The 22,479-nt window shown below is 38.2% G+C and overlaps 1 protein-coding gene across 2 annotated transcripts in view; it reads right to left on the reverse strand.

Moving 5' to 3' along the window:
• The window catches only part of LOC127452626 (LIM domain-containing protein 1-like), a 70,321-nt gene that overhangs the window by 31,683 nt on the left and 16,159 nt on the right, over positions 1-22,479 (reverse strand). For both annotated transcript variants that reach the window (XM_051718249.1, XM_051718250.1), the window contains exon 2: positions 18,528-18,629. In XM_051718249.1, the coding sequence (XP_051574209.1) occupies positions 18,528-18,629 (102 nt within the window). The remainder of the gene's footprint in view (positions 1-18,527; positions 18,630-22,479) is intronic.

The following is a 22,479-nucleotide window of genomic DNA, read 5'->3' on the forward strand; positions in this document are numbered from 1 at the left end:
TCAGCCATATGCTCGAGGCAACATTTAAATAAATATCAGAATTAAACACTCTGGACACTTTTGTCCATATCGAGTGCAAATGCATAATAACGGGGTGCGACTCAACCTCCCCGGCTAGTTTGATCGAAAGGCTTTGCAGTGGCGAGATAGGGGCAAGAAATTCCTTTTCAATACAAAACCAGGTAGGGGCTCTCTCAGGTGGAAGCGACCAATGAGCCAAATGTCTAAGACCGAACGCATAATAATAAAACAAAATCATGGGTAGGCCTAACCTACCTTTGTCAATCGGCCTATGTAACTTATTGAAATTTAACATGGGACGCTTACCATTCCAAATAAAGGACTTCGCTATGCTATCAAATTGCTTGAAATAAGAGAGGGGGACATCTACAGGGAGAGACTGTAGCAGGTAGTTGAATTCTGGAATACAATTCATTTTAATAACTTTAACCTTCCCAATCAATGATAAGTGTAATGAACCCACCTGTCCACATCATTCGAAAACCTTTTTATTAAGGGATCAAAATTAACTCTGACTAAATCAGACAAATTTGCTGGGAATAAAATTCCCAAATACTTAATTCCCTGTTTGGGCCACTGGAAGGCACCCGGCTGGAAGGCCGTTACTGGGCAGTACGCTGTCAAAGCCAAAGCTTCAGATTTAGACCAACTGACTTTGTATCCTGAGAACTTGGAAAAGGAGTTAATAATTCTGTGGAGGCAAGGCATAGATCTAGTAGGGTCGGAGACAAATAATAAAATATCATCTGCGTAAAGCAGAAGCTTATGCGCCACACCTCCCGCAATCACCCCTGGAAAATCACCCTCCTTTTTTATCGCAGCTGCTAATGGTTCCAGGGCAAGACAGAACAATAATGGGAAAGAGGGCAACCCTGCCGGGTGCCCCTATCCAGAGTGAAATAATTTGAAATTAACCCATTTGTTTGTACCGCTGCTACAGGGTGTCTATATAGTAACTTAATCCAAACAATAAATGTACTCCCGAACCCATACATTTCCAAAATCTTAAAAAGATAATCCCATTCTACCATATCAAACGCCTTTCGGTGTCAAGTGAGATGGCAGCGACCGGAGATTGATCATTCGCTACTGTCCACATGATAATAATGAGACGCCTAATATTGTCAGAAGAGCTACGGCCTCGAATAAACCCCACCTGATCTTTACTTAATTGATTAGCCAGAATTTTGGACAAACTTTTTACATCTAACTGTATCAGGGAAATTGGGCGGTGACTTTTACACTCGTTTGGATCTTTGTCCTTTTTAAGAATCAGACTGATCCGGACTTGCGTCATGGTCGGAGGAAGCTTTCCGTTCTTTAATGATTCCGTATAAACTTCTAACAAAAGTGGAGCCAGTTCTGTAGCTTAAGATCTAAAATCTCAGTGGGAAAGCCATCCCAGATTTTTACACATCCTGTGAAGCATCAATGTTGCTCTAGGGGCCTTGCACACTTTTGCTTTACTATGACCAAGGACTGAGTCCATCAAAAGATTAAAGTCTCCTCCCAATATTATATCATGAGGGGTGCCAGCGGCTTGCAACATCCCTTCAAGATTTATAAAAAAAGCCCTGATCATCCAAGTTAGGTGCATAAATATTAGCCAAAATAAGACTTTGCCCCTGAATTTCAGCTAAAACAATAATGACTCTTCCTAATTTATCTTTACTCTGTTTGAGACATTTGAATTGTAGATGTTTACTTATCAGTGTAATGACTCCCCTGCTCTTACTCAAGCCAGTATTATAAAAAATGCCCACCCCATATCTTTCCAAATTTTTCCGCTTCCTCCAGAGAAAGGTACGTTTCCTGAAGAAACATTATATCATATTTCTTACGCTTAAGAGAAATAACCTTCCTTCTTTTTATGGGGTGACCCAACCCATTCACATTCCATGTGGAGAGAGACAATCCACTCATTAACATTTGACATTTTGACATAAGAAAAAATAGATTGTGTGTCAAAAACAAGATTATGAAGACCACATTCCAACATTGATGTGACCATTAAAACCCAAACATCCCCCAGAACAAAACAAACAGAAAAACATGCGCATTAACCCCGCGCACGACAGTGCCAACTGGCGTCCGTCCCTCCAAACTCAAAAAGTTCATGTACGCCTACAAGGAGCCCCGTGACAACTCTGCCATCGGATTGCTCAAGTCCAGTGTTTCTATACAAATTTTTTGAGACAGAATTACACAGCAAAAGATAATCTATAATACAAACTCCAGCCAATAGGCGAAACAAACTCAAAGAGTATGTAGATTCATCCACAAAACTGTCCCGAAGGTGTGCCATTCTGCAAAATAAACTCCAGCAGCTAGCCAGAGCCAGCTCAAAAAACAAAAAAACACAACAAAAAAAACGCTCAGTTTCCTCAAACAGTAAAGTAAATGATCAGTGAGCTAGTCCATTTGGCTGCAACGTGAGTACCACAAAATTACTTACTCCATTGACTTTATGAAGGACATCGCTTGCTGTGGGCATGTGAATGTTTTACGGCACTCCTTAGCATCTATTCTCAATTTGGCCGGGAATATCAGTGCAAAAGCGAACTTCCGTTGATGTAAAAGTTTCTTGCATTCCTTGAATTGATCATGTTTCTCTCTTGTCGAATTCGCTATGTCTGGGAACAACAAAATGCTGTGGTTTTTCCAAGAAAGCCTTCCTTTAATCCTTGCCTTGCATAACACAAGATCTTTATTGGATGATCTCAGAAATTTGGCCAGAATTGATCGAGGCCTGTTTCCCTCCGCAGATCTCCGTGCCGGAACCCTGTGAGCTCACTCGATTTCCATCTTATGGCCTGTTATGTCGAGCAGATTCGGAAGGAGCCCATCCAGGAATTTCACCATATCCCGACCCTCTTCGGACTCAGGAATTCCGACAATACGGACGTTATTCTGCCGGCTACGGTTCTCCATGTCCTCCAACTTCTCCCAGACATGCTCCAAATCAACCTTGGTTTCTAGCGGATTAGCAGATAATTCCCTCTCCGATGACTCCAGATAATTGATCTGTTTCTCGACATCCCCCACTCTTGGAACCATCTCAGAGAACTTCGCCTCCATGGCAGTGATCCATAGACGTATCACAGCGAGATCCTCCAAATTAGCAACGACCTTCATCAGCACTGCCGACATGTTCAACATCTCTTGCCACAATTCTCGCACTTCCCCAGCCAAATCGACTCTCTGGCTCGCGGCCCTCTCGGGGGTATCAGCTTGAGCACGTTTGTGTCATTTAATGTCTCCAGAGCCCGAGGATTTTGAATTCTTTGACATACTGTCCTCCTATGAAAGTGTATCGAATCTCACTGGTTTAAATAATTAAAAGTGTTAAAACTAGCAAAGTGCGCAGAGCTCGCCATTCACACATCTGATCCTCGCATGGCGTCACGTGACTCTCCCCAAGTATTTGGATACTTAAACAATACTTTGTTAATTACATAAAGTATCAAACCAATTTGCATTTTTTTTTTTTTTTTTAAAGAAAGTGAGCACAAGCACACTTTCCAAGTAAAACATTTCACAAAAAGGAGTTTGTTAGGTTTGAAATGATAAAACAATAGATATAGGCCTAGTGTTCAAAATGGAGACAAAAAGTATTTGGACACTTTGTGTTTATCAAACGTTAGTGGAACATGTCCAGTGTTAATGTGATGAACTACACCTGTGGTTACTCTGCTAGGGTACCTATGTGAAAAAAATGCTTTAGAAAAGTGATGTTAGTTCGAAATATTTTTGATAAACTCGCATCCCATGAGTCCATCTCTATGTGAAATTGCACTTGTCACAAACAGATGAAGATTCGTACTCAACTCGTAATAATGGACACATCGTAATTTTGTTCCACATATTTTTGGATTTCTACATATATGCCGGCACATGAGTTCTGGAAAATTGTTTATTCGTCCTATTCGCGATGGCATGAGTCGCTACAGACAGTTGACGATCATTTAATTTGCACATGTACTGTATCTTACATCGTCACAGAGCATCAGAATATCATTCTTGCAATGCAAATTTAGCCATGCATTATACTTCTAAAAAAAGTTACCAGCCAAATGATGAGTCGATTTCTCAAACTCTGCCATTGTTTTCCCATTGATATACAACGTCTAATGGTATAATTAATTTCTCATACCTGCTTGTCTCCAAATAAATCGCCTTCAGAGAACGACTCACATTCTTGACATCTTTTCCAATACATCCATGGGCCCACAGCAGATAAAATGCTAACAATCCTTAAATCTTTGCATATTCAATGCATCTGTGCAAACGCAGACAAACGCAAGTGCCGTTCTGTGAATATACAGTTTTGGTGGTAAATTCGAGTCAGGTTCGAAACCAAGCAACCGAACCAAGTGTGAAAGCATGACCTAAGACCCCTGCATTCTGATCCATTCTGTTGCACTCCATCTAGCAGTTTATGAACACAAGGATGTGAACACCCCCTTAAGAATCTTAATATATTTTGTTTACTAATACAATGATTTTAAGTGTCTCTAAACTTATGATGGAGGATATAGGGCTACTAAACACACTAAACACTTTTAGCAATACTTCGAGGAACCTCTGCACAGCACTTAAATGTCAGGGTATCCCTGGTGGGTGTGAAATTGAGAGCATTTAGACTGGGTCACGAACAAAGCTGCCCTCCTAACAGCTCCTGAACAATGAGCACTCTGTCCTCTCAAACAAACCACTGACAGTGTCTCTGCCAAACACTGGGACTTAACATAGAGCCCACATACAAGCCAAATTGAGTTCAAGAAGGCAAGTCCTGATTGTCCAGAGGAGATAAAAAAAATCAGTGAGTGATAAAAACTGAGCTCCACAACACAGAGTCTGTTGAACAGAGAGAAAGAAACATCTGGGTCTCGGTCTGTACCTGGATCTCCAGAGGCTGGTGGTTATTAAAGAGTACACAAAGACTCTTCTAATGCAGTCTGCAGAGTGTCAGATAGTAAAAACAGACTTGAAGAGCACCGTCTTACTTGGCACTAGCTGGTGCAGCAGGTCACGTCAATTTCTGTGTAACTCTTTGAGTTCCAATAGCATGTAAAAACAAGAAACTCAAAGAATTGTTCCTGACCTGTTAAGATTTTAAGTCTTGTGGAGGACTTGCTTTTACTTCTAATTTTCCCTCATATGGGCCTTTCATGTAGCATATGATGCTATTTCTAAGCAGGCTCTAAATCCTTAAACCTTCTCTCCTGCATGTACGCACACACAGCTTGGGCATGTTTGGTCTAAACGTCACCATATGCGGATCGAAATATTTTAATTTGTAAAAAATTTTTTTTGGTGTACTCAGAGAGAGCGCATGCATTGACCATGTTCTTCTGGAGCTAATAAAGTCCTGAATCAACATCAAACTGATATGATAACCAACATTAGAGTAAAACTGAAGGGAGCACACACTCATTGCTCTTGGCTCTTTAGCTGTAAAAAAGCCACATGAAACTGAACATTATCACTGGAGCCCGATATGGGATTTTTGAGACCGATACCGATTTTAGAGAGGGGAAAATTCACCGATTACCGATATGGTGGCCGATATATTTAATTTTTGAGCTGGAATGAAAACAGACCTTTTCTATGTGGATTTTTCACCGATTTTGCACCGATATGACAATGCAAAGGTACTCAGAAGGCTGATTTCTTAAATATTTTTTATCAAAGTATATTTGACATTATTATTATACATTGTCAACAAATTCTAGAAATGAACACTGAGAAAATGAAGAATAAATAAAAATACAATAAACAGCTTAAAACATCAGTACTGTATGTTTAGTATCAGTCAATTGGTGACCATTTAAATAAAGAACAATTAAAAATAAAATAAATAGCTAAGTAAACATCAGTATTGTTTAATATCAGTCAAATGCTGACCATTAAAATAAAGAATAAATAAAAATAAAATAAATAGCTAAATAAACATCAGTACTGTTTAGTATCAGACAAATGCTGACCATTAAAATAAAGAATAAATAAAAATAAAATAAAAAGCTAAATAAACATCAGAATTACTGATTGTATCAGTAAATGCTGACTATATTAATACTGCCGAGTCAAGATAAACAGATAAGCAGCAGTGTTACGCCGTATTCTACTATAAAAGTTCAGGGGAAACTTTCAATGGTGGAAAACCAGACTTTTAAATATTACATTTTATAAATGCAACAGCTGGAATTGTTCGGTTGAAGGGGGTACCAAACTGTGAATCCTGAACAAAACAGTTTGGTGAATACATGTTTACACATTAGCTTCCACTCAGCTGACAACAATAGCCTAGTTTCCATCCACTTTTTCGTGCTATTTTGTTATCGACAAAGTGAAAATGCGTCAACATTTTTAATTTGCCGTCTTCTGCCTGTTTCCATTCAAATGGCCTTTTATCGATAAAAATGGTGTGCGTGATGACGTCATGCCTAAAAAAACACTTTGTCGAATACGTTTTGGTTTATCCCAAAAGAAATCTGCCCTTAAGCCGTTTCCATGCAGAAATGTGTGTTTATCGCTAATTCGCCTCCCAGATGTCCCTAATTTTTTTCCTCCGAAGTTTTGGTAAAATGGGGAGAGTATTGAGACAATTCATTGAAATTAGCCAGTTTACTGTCATTTTAATTTCACAAATAAATGCAAACAGAAGACGAGGAATTGCAATCAAAAGGGAGCAGTTACCCTTCTGGTAGGACTGCAACATTGGTCCTAATGTTGCGCCTATCGCAGGTTGCCACCGGTTCTGACCCGAAAGTGAATCGCCATGGCCCTGTTCAAGCTGGCAACCAAGTAATGGGGAAATTTTTGGTCTTAGAATAAATAAAATAAAATCACTTTTATTGTCACACAATAGTGTGTGAAATTCTTGGGTGCAGTTCTGAGCAACACAGTAGTCGTGACAGTGATGAGACATATACCAATTTACAATAAACTTCAGATTTACACAACACAATTTATAAATCTAATATACACATAATTACACACAACACAATATACAAATAATAACATACACTGTACAGTATACAATACACACTATATAGAATACACATTATACAATAAAAAAAATAGTATATATAGTATATACAGGTATAATATGTACAGTAGGCTGTATTGTACTGTATTGACATTCAGGCTGTCGGCTGATAGTCAGTTGCCAGTGTGTTGTTAAGATAATATAATTTATGACAGTCCAGTGTGAGATAATAAGATTAATAAAGTGCAGTGCTGATGTATATTGATCGTGAGAGATCAAGAGTTCAAAAGTCTGATTGCTTGGGGGAAGAAGCTGTCATGAAGTCGGCTGGTGAGGGTCCTGATGCTGCGATACTGCCTGCCTGATGGTAGCAGTGAGAGCAGCCCATGGCTCGGGTGGCTGGAGACTCTGATGATCCTCAGAGCTTTTTTCACACAACGCCTGGTATATACTGTATGTCCTGGAGGGAAGCTCACCTCCAATGATGAGTCTGGCAGTTCGCACCACCCTTCGCAGTGCTTTGCGGTTGTGGGCGGTGCCATTGCCATACCAGACAGTGATGCAGCCAGTCAGGATGCTCTCTACAGTGCTGGTGTAGAACCGTGTGAGGATGTGGTGGTTCATTCCAAACTTCCTCAGCCGTCTCAGGAAGAAGAGGCACTGATGAGCCTTCTTCACAACGGCCTCAGTGTGGACGGACCATGTGAGTTCCTCAGTGATGTGGACACCCAGGAACTTGAAGCTGCTGACTCTCTCCACTGGTGCTCCATTGATGGTGATGGGGCTGTGTTCTCTTTCTCTTCTCCTGAAGTCCACCACAAGCTCCTTTGTCTTACTTACTGACATTGAGGGAGAGGTTGTGCTCCTGACACCAGCATGTCAGAGTGTGCACCTCCTCTCTGTAGGCTGTTTCATCATTGTCAGTGATCAGACCTACCACCGTCGTATCATCAGCAAACTTAATGATGGCATTGGTGCTGTGTGTTGCCACACAGTCATGTGTGTACAGGGAATACAGGAGTGGACTGAGAACACAGCCCTGCGGGGCTCCAGTGTTGAGGGTCAGTGATGAGGAGATGTTACTGCCCATTCTAACCACCTGGTGTCTGCTTGACAGGAAGTCCAGGATCCAGCTGCACAGCGAGCTGTTTAAGCCCAGAGCCCGGAGTTTCTCATCAAGCTTGGAGGGCACTATGGTGTTGAATGCTGAGCTGTAGTCTACAAACAGCATTCTCACATACGTGTTCCTTTTTTCCAGGTGGGAGAGAGCAGTGTGTAGTGTAAGTGCAATGGCATCATCAGTGGAGCAGTTGTAAGCAAACTGCAATGGGTCCAGTGAGGTAGGCAGCAGAGAGCAGATGTAATCTCTGATTAGTCTCTCGAAGCATTTGCTGATGATGGGGGTCAGAGCAACAGGACGCCAGTCATTTAAGCAAGTGATTTTGGTTGCTTTGGTACAGGCACAATGGTGGATGTTTTAAAGCATGTGGGGATACAGACAAAGGACCATCCATCAATGTGTATATGCTGTGTGCACAGCTATTAAAAGATAAACTGATACAGTGTAATATCAGGGTTTACATATGATAAATTCCTGATATTCAATAGGCTATTTTGAACAATCATCTAAAGCATTGCCATCTCAACTGCATTATGTCCCGTATATTTGTCCCACAACTTTTAACGACCAACTGAACTTGATTATCTAAAATTAATTTTAGCATCATACTGCAATTTACATTTTCCGAAGAAGCTCAGCAAATGCGATCCGAGGTAAAGAGGGTTAGATTTAAAATATTTAAAAGTTTTAAAATGTTCAAAAGCTTGTTTTCTGAAAGTGAACTCCGCATCGGACAAATAGTTCTGATAGTTTATAGTCTTGAAGTGTAGAAAATGTCATTCAGCCGACTTTATTCCTCTACAGAACAGGGTACGGCTAATTTAAGTTTGCGTAAAGAAAAGGCATATATAGGTCTAAAAATATAATTTTTTTCGTTTGGTAATTTCTTTTTTTAATTTAATGCGTTTTTCATTTGGTAATTTAATTAAATTAATACAGGGAATTTTGCTGGCATTTTTTCAAAAGTAAGCTAAACAATAATTTAATATAATTGGGCTATATGTTAGTGTTCCAAAAAAAACACACTGATGCTTTTCTTCTAGTATTGTGTATTTATTTTAAATTTAAAACATCTTTGTGCACAGAAATTATATGTTTTTTGTATTGTGGGCTAATTCCGTGACTGCCGTCTATTATTCTGAATGGTGTGTAAAAGCAACTTTAATAAATAAACGGATGTCTACCGCGATTAAATTAATCGCAAAGAGTGGCCACTCATTTGTTCTACATGCACTTGTCCATGTGCATGTCTTGATACGAGATATTTGTGTTGGCACTTCTGGAAGTGTCATGTTTGCAGCATTGGATCTGTGCAGGTATGCTGTTAAGATCAATCCATAATCACGTACAATAAATTGACTTTCAAGGATGCATTCCTTGACGTCATGATTAACACAAGCTGTCATGTGACACTACATTTTTGCGTTAATGCCAATTTTCTCGACAAAACGTGTTTCCAAACCAGTTTTTCGCGACATTTGAAGTATCAACATAGAGTTTATGTGCTAGAGTTAAATGGAAAAATATTATGTCGACTCTTGTGAAATTTTAGCATTTCCATCAGCTTTATTTTGATGCGCTAAAACATTTTTTCACAAAAAATCCTTGGATGGAAACGTAGTTACTGAAAGTAGCTACGTGATTAGCTAGTTAGCTATAAGCTCGTTGTCACAGATAGTAAAAGATGGACATTGTTTATTTTACTTTCCAGCATTGTGTCTCACCAACTACGTAACAACATAGCGTGAAATCAACACTCAGACACACTCCACCACTGTTGTCTACTGAGCTGCAAAAAGATGCTCTCTTACCTTTCAGTCTGCTACATTACTGACTGCACTGACAAACTATTGCTGGCTAACAGCAAACAGACATGAGTGACATGGTTGTCAGGGACAGGGTTAATGTTATATTAGTTATACTGAAAAGGGAAAATGATGGGTCATTGTTTATTACGTTTCCAGTATGTATTTCACAAACTAGTTAACTTACCGAGACACAGCTCAACTCCGCCCTGTCTGCAGAGCCACCATCAGCTCAGCTCTGTAAACAATGGAGTCGGAGCGTGCTCTGCTGGACAAACTACATAATGACACCAATTCTAAAGCATTGTTTTCTGCATTATATGTTCTGAAAAAGTTTTCATATCGGCAAAAGGCTAATATCGGCCGGCCGATATATCGGTCGGGCACTAATTATCACAAAGTAAGAAAAAAAAATCTGTATAGTTTATTTAATTTTAATTACAGGTCTGCTTCTTAGTCAAAACCCGGCAGCATCAAATCTGTATTAATTCATCGTATCTAACAATAATTCAGTGAAGATTTAGAAACAACTGAGAAATGTACTTCTCTCAATTAACTGTGCATGTATAGTAATTAATTATATAGTTGTTATAAAGGTCATGGAAGGCTACATCCACAAAGTGCTATTGGGCAAAGACACAGGCGCCGGAAACAGTTTTGAAGTGGAAGGGCTGCAAACTGGGCTGGCTGTGATGTCATCACAACAACATTCCCCAGTCAATATGGCCAATTTACACAAGAGCAGCTTCCAAGATTGTCAAAATCATGGTGACTTACTAGTTATTTATCTACATAAATATTAGTCAAAAACAGTCTCCTTACACAGTTTGAATGTTGATGTAATCTATCAAAAGAGATTAAAATCCGCTTCCACGCCACCGGTACAGAGAGAGACTGGCTATACACTTGTCATTATATTCACAGTTCACACATACCTTTAACGAGGCAGCTGTCTTCGGTTTTGGATACTACTGGAACACTATGGGTTCAACTGCTTGTTCTTGTTTATTGGTAATCTTTTTTATGTGTCTACTACATCTTTTATTGTTTGTGTCTGCATTCAACAACATTATGCAAGCACTATATGCCCTGTGTTTTATACCGATTTTAAAGCAATGACTGATCTTCAACATCAATCTTGTCTTACTGTGAATTAAGACAAATCTCCCTCTTGAAAGAAAAATAACACGAAACCCACATAGAATATAAAACACTTTATTTTACTTGATAAGTTAATAAAACTGTGCAAACAGTTTAGCTTGATAGAACTGTGTAAACAGTATATGGTCATTCTTCGACTGTCACATAAATCATATCACGTAAGTTATAACTACAGTACTTACATAAACATCTAGACTTGTGTATAACGGAACCTCTTATGGTTCTACAGGCGACTACAAACAACATAGAATGGCAGTGACAACTAGCCAGCGTGCTCTTATCCACTTTCATTCATGGTCCGGGTCTTTTGTAGATCAGTTGTTAGATTGACAGCTCAGACATCTGCATTTTTTCACTTTTCTTAGTGCAAAGGGCAAAAAATGGCACGTTCACCTATAGTATTTACTGTAAATGAATGTCAGGTGCTAAAACTATATAGAATTATAGTCCTTACCAGGAATATCCTCTAGCGTTTGTTGTTGTTTATGCTTGGGGACTTGCTATTGGCTGTTATCATTGCATAATTAATGAGGTACGTCTGTGCAGGTTTTGAGGACAGTTTGGGGGTGTTATTAATTAACATTTAAAATAAATTTGGGGTTATAGTTATGTTTCAAGTTCTGTTTAATGTAATTATGTGTTTTATGTTATGACGTTTTTAAGTTACCCTGGGTGATATTAGTGTTCCTTTGAGTTAGGTGTGATCCTGTTTGTTACTGCTGAAGATTGATCTATTTAATGTTAGTGCAAATCATCAGTGTGATCATTATTGTCTATCATCAGCAGGAAAGTCACGGCTCATTGGTGCTAGTCTTTCTATCCAGTCAAATTCCACGCTATATTACTCATAATGTGTGCATCAGAGGCGTGTTTTCATGTCAGCCGAAGTTCAGTTGAGGTGAGGGCTGGTCCCTCCAGTTCCGATGCCCCTGGGCAAAGAAATGTATGATGCAGCGGATTCCACCCGAATCAAAGCACATGCTTATAATGTTCTACTTAAAAGAGAAGCCTCATTTTATCAACAACAGGAAGTGGTGTAACTCCAAAAACGTACTGCACTAAACCATGGCTTCATGAAAAAATTATAGGAACGAAGTTAAAGTCACTGTATAAAACCCCCTGTTGAGTCCATGCAGTCATTGGTGGGTGAGCTACGGACATGCCCGGACAAGTTTCATCTGATCTGGAGTGTTCTATTGTTGCAACGAAACAGATCATACTGTTTGTTTGGATGTATGTGTGTTTTTGACTATGTAAGTTCACTTTAATATGCTAAGTTATATACATGCATATTCCTTGTGATATAATTAGTTAGTGTTTCAATAGTTATGTGTTCTAAGATCTAAGTGTTCAAATTCATATATAGCCGAATTGATGTAGAAACATGCTAGGAATTTCTATGCTCAATATGCCATTGCAATAGTAACAAGCTATTACATTCTGTGATATTTGTGCTGGTATCATTATTGTGTGTATGTAAACAGTTTAAGCATTGTTGTAGGCAATATATAATGAGTAATTAAGAAATAATGTTTAGTATGATAACTTGTATTAGATTATCTACATTCCATTGCTTAAGTGCTCTGCCTAGTGGCCATTTGGGTATATTTCACTCTGCGCTACTTAAATGTTATATATTCATCCTTTAGGCTTATTTCATTGGAATGTACATTCAAACATTATAAGATGTGATATGTTTACTGAATTTATTATTCATTGTTATTCTTTATATCATTTCAGAGACACTCAATCACACAGAAACAAAGAGAAACAAATTGCATGTGGAATTGATTTAAATAAATCAATGCTTTGGAACAGAGGCTGTCGTGGAACTGTTCTTCTTTGCTCCCTGTTATAAACCTTCTGACCAAGGTTGAAGATAACTAGTTAAGACAACAGTGCATCTACACGCACATCATCTATTACAGTCACCATGAATTCAAAATGGACAATTCTTATTTTCTTATTGGATTTCTGTTTTTATTATAAACAATTTATCCATGCACATAATTTTTTTTTAAATGGTTTGCCCTCTTAATCTTTAATCAAAAACAATAAATTGCCTTCTTTGAATCGTGTTTAGTTCTCCTGATATTTCGTATACATATTGTTTAAACCTAATTGCCAAATGTCACCCTAATTAAGTATATAGCTATCAGGTGATTTAGGTTATTTAGTTCAGAAATGTCTGATACCAGAGTTTAATAATAGTATCTGATTGTTATATTACATATCTTTTCTTCTTTAAATAGCTTCAGTGTAGTTAGCTACTTTTTGTTCATAAGCTGCAGTTTAGCTAACTACTTTTTTTTTCATGCAAGGATTGAGTCATTAGATTGCAGTTCAACCACTTTAAGTTAAGAGCATATTGTAGCTTGGGAAGCCACAGTTTCAAAGTAGCTTTCCCAAAACTAATTCAATAGCTTATTAGTTGTTGCTGTGATATGGAGTATATTGAAAATCACTATTAGCTGCAGAAATTTTATCATGACAACCCTGATTGTGATTGTGAATGTTTGTGTTTGAACATGTGACTAAGAGATCAAACGCTAGTTTCTCTCCCTCTCTCCTGCTCCAGCTGACACGACACATCAGACATACCTCCATATGCTCATCCAAGCCATTAGCACACCTCAGTCACGCCCTCTCCCTGCTTCCTCTCCAGCAGGATAACCGCTCTCTCCAGCACAACTATGTGCTGTGCATTCTCACTATCTTTAGTCTCATAAGCCATGTCAACAGGTGGATATACACACAGACACATTTACTGCACTCATAACAAGCCTCTGGATGCACACAGAGAACAAAAGAGCCGTTGCAGTGAGTGGCGCTGTGGGTCAAAGGCATTCATTTAGAGGAGAAGCTCAGGAATGCACATTTTCCTTCAAATACTTCCCATTCCCAGGGGCCATGGCTGAGCTAAATAAAGTGTAAGGAAACAAGACTTGCTGAACGCATGGAAAGAAATTTTATCTGAACTTCACTATAGTGCAGGAGTTCTATTTAGTTTAGTTCACTCAGACCACACTCTAGTTCCTGTCAACCAATTTGCTCCGGTACATACATGCACACATACATACAGTTTTCCAAAAAGTATTCGGACTAGAGCCCGACCGATATGGGATTTTTGAGACCGACACCGATTTTAGAGGGGGAAAATTCACCGATTCCCGATATGGTGGCCGATATATTTAATTTTTGAGCTTGAATGAAAACAGACCTTTTCTATGTGGATTGTGCACCGATATGACTATGCAAAGGTACTCAGAAGGCTGATTTCTTAAATATTTTTATCAAAGAATATTTGACATTATTATTATTCATTGTCAACAAATTCTAGAAAATAAATAATAAATAAAAATACAATAAATAGCTTAATAATCAGTACTGTTAGTATAAGTCAATTGCTGACTATTTAAATAAAGAATAAATAAAAATACAATAAATAGCAAAATAAAAATCAGTACTGTATGTTTAGTATCAATCAAATGCTGAGCATTAAAATAAAGAATAAATAAAAATAAAATAAATAGCTAAATAAACATCAGTACTGTTTAGTATCAGTCAAATGCTGACCATTTAAATAAAGAATAAATAAAAATAAAATAAATAGCTAAATAAACATCAGTACTGTTTAGTATCAGTCAAATGCTGAGCATTAAAATAAAGAATAAATAAAAATAAAATAAATAGCTAAATAAACATCAGTATTACTGTTTAGTATGAGTCAAATGCTGACCATTAAAACAAAGAATAAATAAAAAAATAAAATAGCTAAATAAACATCAGTATTACTGTTTAGTATCAGTCAAATGCTGACCATTTAAATAAAGAATAAATAAAAATAAAATAAATAGTTAAATAAACATCAGGGGCCAGTTGCACCAGCTATACATACGTTACAACTTAACCTAGTTGTGGCGTAAATGGGCACTAAGTCACAATTTACGCTCGACTAAATATTTGAGCGTTGCACCATTAAATTTATGTAGGACGTAACCGTAAGTATAAACTAAATATATACGGCAGCCTCCGATCAGGAGTAACTGATGGAATAAAAAAGTCATTTTTGTGTCATTTAATGACATCAATGAGCTCATGTTGTCGTTGACAGGCATCAGTCCTTTTGACATATATGATGGTGTTGGCATTTACACTCAGTTACATTTACGAGAGAGAGAAAAACAACGTACTTTTAAATGGCTCTTCAGCATGAAACCGATCTAACGGTGCCGTTTTTAGGGTGTCACCCGGTGTCAAGTTTCAACACATTCAAAATATAATATATAGGATATTAAAATGAAAGCCTGTTGTATTAGTATTTATCACCCCTCAATTATTTTAGATACAGTTCCTATAGATTATTATTTACACAGGGTGAATATACTATTTATTAAATCTACTTTTATTACGCATCCTATTTTAATCTACTGTGTGTAGATCACTCAGGGGAGGATCTATGATAAACGCCCACGACTGTCCGTCACCAGTCGTGGGCGTGGCCTGCTCTAAAGTGACGTCACTTTAGAGCGGATACGAAAACCAGTCATTTTGAGACACTGTTTTTGATTAATAGAAATATAAGAAAGAGGAGTGGGTGGACTTTTAACATTGTAGAGTGGTTGCGTACACAAACTGCCGACTCACATTTATGTTCAAACATCATGTAAAAGTGAATTTTGCATAATAGGTCCCTTTAAGCCATTTTGCCACAACTTCGGAGGTATGCTTGGGGACATTGTCCATTTGGAAGACCCATTTGCGACCAAGCTTTAACTTCCTGGCTGATGTCTTGAGATGTTGCTTCAAAATATTAACATAATTTTCCTTCCTCATAATGCCCTGTATTTTGTGAAGTACACCAGACCCTCCTGCAGCAAAGCACCCCCACAACATGATGCTGCCACCCCCATCCTTCATGGTTGGGATGGTGTTCTTCAGCTTGCAAGCCTCACCCTTTTTCCTCCAAACATAACAATGGTCAATATGACTAAACAGTTCAAATTTTGTTTCATTAGACCAGAAGACATTTCTCCAAAAAGTAAGATCTTTGTCCCCGTGTGCACCTGCAAACTGTAGTCTGGCTTTTTTATGGCGGTTTCAGAGCAGTGGCTTCTTCCTTGCTGAGCAGCCTTTCAGGTTATGTCGATACAGGACTCGTTTTACTGTGGATATAGATACTTGTCTATCTGTTTCCTCCAGCATCTTCACAAGGTCCTTTGCTGTTGTTCTGGGATTGATTTGCACTTTTTGCACCAAACTACGTTCATCTCTATGAGAAAGAATGAGTCTCCTTCCTGAGAGGTATGATTGCTGCATGGTCCCATGGTGTTTATACTTGCATCCTATTCTTTGTACAGATGAACATGGTACCTTCAGGTGTTTGGAAATTGCTCCCAAGAATGAACCAGACTTGTGGAGGTCCACAATTTTTTTTTTTCTGAGGTCTTGGCTGATTTCTTTTGATTTTCCCATGATGTCAAGCAAAGAGGCATTGAGTTTGAAGGTAGGCCTTAAAATACATCCACAGGTACACCTCCAATTCAGTACACCTCCTATCAGAAGCTAACTGTTTAACTGTCTAAAGGCTTGACATCATTTTATGGAATTTTCCAAGCTGCTTAAAGGTTAAATTAGTGTATATAAACTTCTGACCCACTGGAATTGTGATATAGTCAATTAAAAGTGAAACATTCTGTCTGTAAATAATTGCTGGAAAAATAACTTGTAGATGTAGATGTCCTAAACGACTTGCCAAAACTATAGTTCGCTAATATTAAATCTGTGGAGTGGTTACAAAATGAGTTTTAATGACTTCAACCTAAGTGTATGTAAACTTCTGACTTCAACTGTATATGTATGTATGTTTTAATTATAATAATTTATAAAATATAAATTTAATCATTATATGATTACTTTTTTGTTATTTGGGGGCTTTCTCAGCCAATATTAACCTATGTGATTAATTGTGATTAATTCGATTAATAAAAATCGGCATACCATGTAATTAATTTGATTACATTTTTTTTTAATCAATTGACAGCCCTAATTTGGACACTTAAGTCACACTTGCATGGATGCCACGGAGAACAGCGAAGCCTCCACGCGTGCTATGTCTCCACGGTAACGCGCTCAAGCCACATGGTAAGATGCGCGGATTGACAGTCTCAGGTGCAGAGGCAACTGAGATTTGTCCTCTGCCACCCGGATTGCAAGTCACTTCGCAACCACGAGGACCTAGAGCACATTGGGAATTGGGCATACCAAATTGGGGAGAAAAGGGGAGAAACCCCCCCCCCCCCCCCCCAAAAAAAGAGAAAACAATATCAAACTAGTGTGCAAACAATCAATCTGTAAACAAATTATGTTAGAGCTTTTCTCTAAGCAAACTTAATTTTTCCAAGACATTTTAGCAACTGCAACTAAAGTCAGTTAGTCTAAAGTTCACACAGGTGTCTATGAAGTGATTCTCACAAACCTGTCAAGGAAATATCCTGGTCCTATTTTACACCAAAATAAAAAGAAACAAATCTGACATTATACTTTGCATATAAAGCCAATTTTTACAGCCATTTTTTTTTTTTTTACATTGTGCTACTGTTTTCATGACAGTTATACACATTTGACCCTCCAATTCTTATTACCATAATGCAAAAAAAAGACAGTTATTATGACAACAACATGATAGTTATTATTACCACAACATGAGAAATTAAACTATTATATATGTAAAGAATTAATACATCATAGCAGCACTCCATTGGTACTGCCTTTTATTGTTGCTGATTGTAATAAAAAAATAATTGTACAATAGCATCTTTTTTACTGTAATATAGTAAAAACATGGCTGTGCAACGATAATGATAATCGTTATTCAAAAACAATGGGAATGGTAAAGTAAAATGTCTTAAGGCATTACAGTAGAGAATAATGCGGTCAAATGTGCTTAAGTATCCAAAAAATAATATCACTGTGCAAAATTTTTTAATGGTCCTAATGTTCAGAATGTGCGCTTTGTACACCTAACAAAGTTATTTATTCATTTTTAACTTGGAATCCTATAATAAAATAAGGATATATGATTTCTTTTAAGGTTTTGAAAACCTGGAAAATACTGCACTGTTTATGACTAAATCCCAAGCTACAAACACAAAAGACTCACACAGTATGGAAAAACTGAGCTGAAGCCTAACACCCTGACAGCCAGCACAGCCCAGACCTACTGTTTCCTGCCTCAACACTGTCAATATGACAGTCCACTCCAAAAACAAACATGCACATACTGTACATACTTGACCCAACAAATGTGAGCAAATAATTCCATGATAACTTCAGAAAGAGTCAAAGTGAGTGTAAATGCAGTGATGATATAATAAGAATGAGGGTGTGGTTTGTGCAAGGTTGTGTAAGTTTGTGTAAGTTTACTTACTGCAAGCGCTACAGGCGAAGCAACTGTCATGGTACAGGCTGCCCATGGCCTGACATGCTTGACTGGCTCCATAAACAGCCTTGCTGCACTTCACACAACTGCCTGCAAAAGAGAAAGACAGGCCAAGTTTGCATGTCATTACACAGCCAATTATATAGCCATTGTCATCAAGTAAAGAGACAGACAGAAAGAGAGGCACTCCAGAGGAATCTGACTCTAAGTGAGAGCACTGCAGAGGACAGCTGTGTTCTGACACTAATTATAATAATGTTTGTTGACACATGCCTGATTTAACAGTTTACTTCTTCCCCTCCCATGCTCTGACTTCAGTGCTTCAGACTGAGACAGACACATACACTACCAGTCAAATGTCTTGAGACAATGTACTCATTCTTTACAATTTAACACATTGTAGAATTAAGGCCGAAACATACTCTTAAGCAATTATGCGAACGCAGACGCTTTTTGCTACGCAAGCTTGATTTCGTATGTAGTTGCTAGAGGAGTGAATCTTCACTGGCCTCACAATTCCATTAGATTACGATTCAAGGGGTAACAATACGATTACAAATCGATTCTCGATGCATCACAATGCATCTTGTCATCCAATGTTTTTTATCAATACACACACTTAGATTTGAAATTTGCAGATTCACACTAGATTTGAAACAGCTGTTTTCAAAAAATCAGAACGAGTTACATTACATCAATGCTATAAAATTCTTCAACTGATTATTTGTTTAAAGCACTGTTAATCATTTGTATTTAATTATTAATTCAAATTAATCTATGCCAAGCCTATTCATTTTTATTTTGAAATATCCACCCTTTTCCTGAATGCAGAAATGTTCCACGATTTGCCTGTTTTCAATTTCAGGTCTCCAGTATTTTCGTTAGCATCAGCGTATATTCTTAGCGGGTAATGTTATGTTTAAAGTATTACATTTGTAAACATTTTAAAAAACATGTGGCTTAAAGTGCCGATACTTAGAGTCGAGATGACCGTTTTTTTGACAGTGCCTCACGAGTATGTAGATGTCATGAAGCAATGGTCAGAGGTTAGTTACGTTAATATCATTTATTATTCTGAGTTATGACAGCCAGCAACTGCACAAGTTGAGCCCAAATTAATTTTTACTCCAAATAACATAAATGGTTGTTGTTCTCCGCCTGAATCACTCGTTTCGGTAGTTTTTACATTGTGTCTCGAGACCAGAAATGCAAAACAGGCAATTAGAATCATATAGGCGCCACTCAGTGGTTGCTCAGAAAAACTGTGGATAACAACAACTAGAAGTTGCTGGTCCAGGATGATATACAGGTACCTGCTTCTGTGAGAGTGCAGCTATCAGCTTCTCCTCTCCTCACCAGCACTGGTGATAGTAAAATGACACAAATGGGGGGGTTATTGCTTCAGAAATCTATCAAGCATCTCATATGCACTGTTCGGTTTTGTAGGGCCACTTAAAATGGCAGCAGAGACTGCATGGCCCTTTGTTCTATGATCAAAAGGAGAGACACTGAACTCAGTTTCCCAGGATCCTTCACAAATTCACAACTGGATGCGAAGTCCCGCCCATGGACCCAGTCTCAAACGCCATTGGTCAAGCGGCTTACGACCGATGACATCATCTCGTCAACAAAACCCGCGGATAGATGAATTTCGGCCTCTCTGTGCTAAGCTCTGCTTGGCTGTTAAGGGACATCTGTACTGTGCACGTACTGAAGGAGTTTTCCCTCCGTTTGGACTGAGAACAAAGAGACCACGTTTTTCTAACCTCGCCATTTGGACACGGTAGAGTAAGATTAACTTAGCTTTGTTCAAGTCTTATAGTATACTTATATCAACCGGTTCAGTTTCACTGTAAAGCACCAGTGAATTTATTTTGAAAAACGGAAAGGCGACCAGTTTCCCTTCTCCCTCCTTTTCTTTCAACGTTGACTACTTTCTGCATTCTTCTCCATCGCTGGATCCGAAGAATAAAGCCGAGACGAGTCTTTTCGCTGACGAGCGTAAGACAAGGGACCATCCAGACCGTTTCTCCTGACCGCTCAATGCAACAGGAATTCCAACGGACAACCCTACTGAAATCACACAGGATTTCCCAAGTAAGGCTTGATATCTGGGCAGATTTAGTTTAGAAACTGTGATTTGTTTCTTGTGAATCTAAATCGTATTTTTGATTCTAAATGCTGATGTTTTGAGTATTTTTGTATGTTAAACTCTGCTCGCTGTCTCATTTGTTTTAGTTTCTTTTGGGGTTACGTTTGTTTTGTTGAGTGATTTGAACTAGTAATTCAGTCCCGCTGTTACGAGCAGTTACCCTTAACTAAACTGCATGCACTTTTCCTCTCTCTCTCGCTCTCTCTCTCTCACTGATATTCATTGAGTGAGTGGCGCCGTGGTTTGTGTTCGACTCAGGCTGGTGAACCAAATTCTCCCGCCTGTTTCATCAGTTCCTTTGTGTGTCCGCTCATTTCCATCCGCACGTGGTATCAGCTCCATTTTGGACTTAACCCTCCATTCTGAACCTGATCCTCCATTTTGATTCCTTTGTTACCACACCTGGACACACACACACACACCCACACACACACAAGCATATAGCTCCACTGTTAGCTTAGGATATCCTTGACTTTATTTTTGGATTATATTCGGATAGTATTGGCTGTGTTCACTGGCTGGCGAACCAAATTCTCCCGCCTGTTCCGTCAGTGCCTTTGTGTGTCCGCTCATTTCCATCCGCACGTGGTATCAGCTCCATTTTGGATTTAACCCTCCATTTTGAACCTGATCCTCCATTTTGATTCCTTTGTTACCACACCTGGACACACACACACACACACACACACACACACACACACACTAGCATATAGCTCCACTGTTAGCTTAGGATATCCTTGATTTTATTTTTGGATTATATTCGGATAGTATTGGCTGTGTTCACTACTGCTTGATTATAATAAATCTTGTTATATTATAATAAGTACTCCTGTTTGTTTTTGTTTGAATATTGTGTTGAAGCCAACCTCTGCCACGTGAAGAACTCCCAAGTTACCTCAGAGTACTGTTAATTTATTGGTGTTAGAAACTAACTGTAACTAGATTACTATTAGATTTGTATATCAATAATTTAACTAGTTTTTCCCCTTTTTGATTATTTTGATTAACAATTAAGATACTCAACCTACAGGGTAGATTTTCTTTTATGAGACTCAATCAGTAACTTGCTATCATTTTTCTCTTTTCAAAGAGTGGTGCCCCGAGAATAGAATTTAATGAGTTAAATTCTATTTAATTACTATTTAGTTATTTAATTGTTATTTGATTATTCCATAATTAATAACAATTAATTATTGATCATTTCTGGAGAATAGTTTAATGAGTTAAATTCTATTTAGTTATTTAATTGTTATTTGATTATTCCATAATTAATAACAATTAATTCTTGATTATTTCTGATAGTAAAACTGATTTAAACAACCAGTAGCACCTACAGTTTGCTCTGCGACAAGAAGTTTCAGATCACACAACCCCGTTCCAAAAGCTACAATGGATTTCAAACCCGAGTCAGGCGTCCGCACTAACCCGACAAGCGAGAGAGCGGCAATCAGCAAGAGCCAATTAAACAGAGAGAAAGCAGCAGGCAAGCAGGAGATTTTTTTTTTTCGAAAATAAAAACGAACCACTGTCTCATTATTATTATCAGCTGTTTTTTTCCCATTCTGTGCAAGCACAAGCCCGTCTTTCATGTTGTTCCTTGACAAGTTATCTATAAACTAGAGCAGTGTGAAGTTCCCTGCTGCTTCAATTGCTGACAAAAATGGCTGGTAAAATCACTCTTGACCCCATTCACCAAGCACACTTCCTTTTCCTAACTGTTGCCCTCTGTCTGGCGCTACAGAGCACTGAGAACCAGAACAGCCAGGCACAGGAACAGTTTTTTCCCTC

The sequence above is a fragment of the Myxocyprinus asiaticus genome, chromosome 15, assembly GCF_019703515.2.
Source record: "Myxocyprinus asiaticus isolate MX2 ecotype Aquarium Trade chromosome 15, UBuf_Myxa_2, whole genome shotgun sequence".
Taxonomy (NCBI): Eukaryota; Metazoa; Chordata; class Actinopteri; order Cypriniformes; family Catostomidae; genus Myxocyprinus; species Myxocyprinus asiaticus.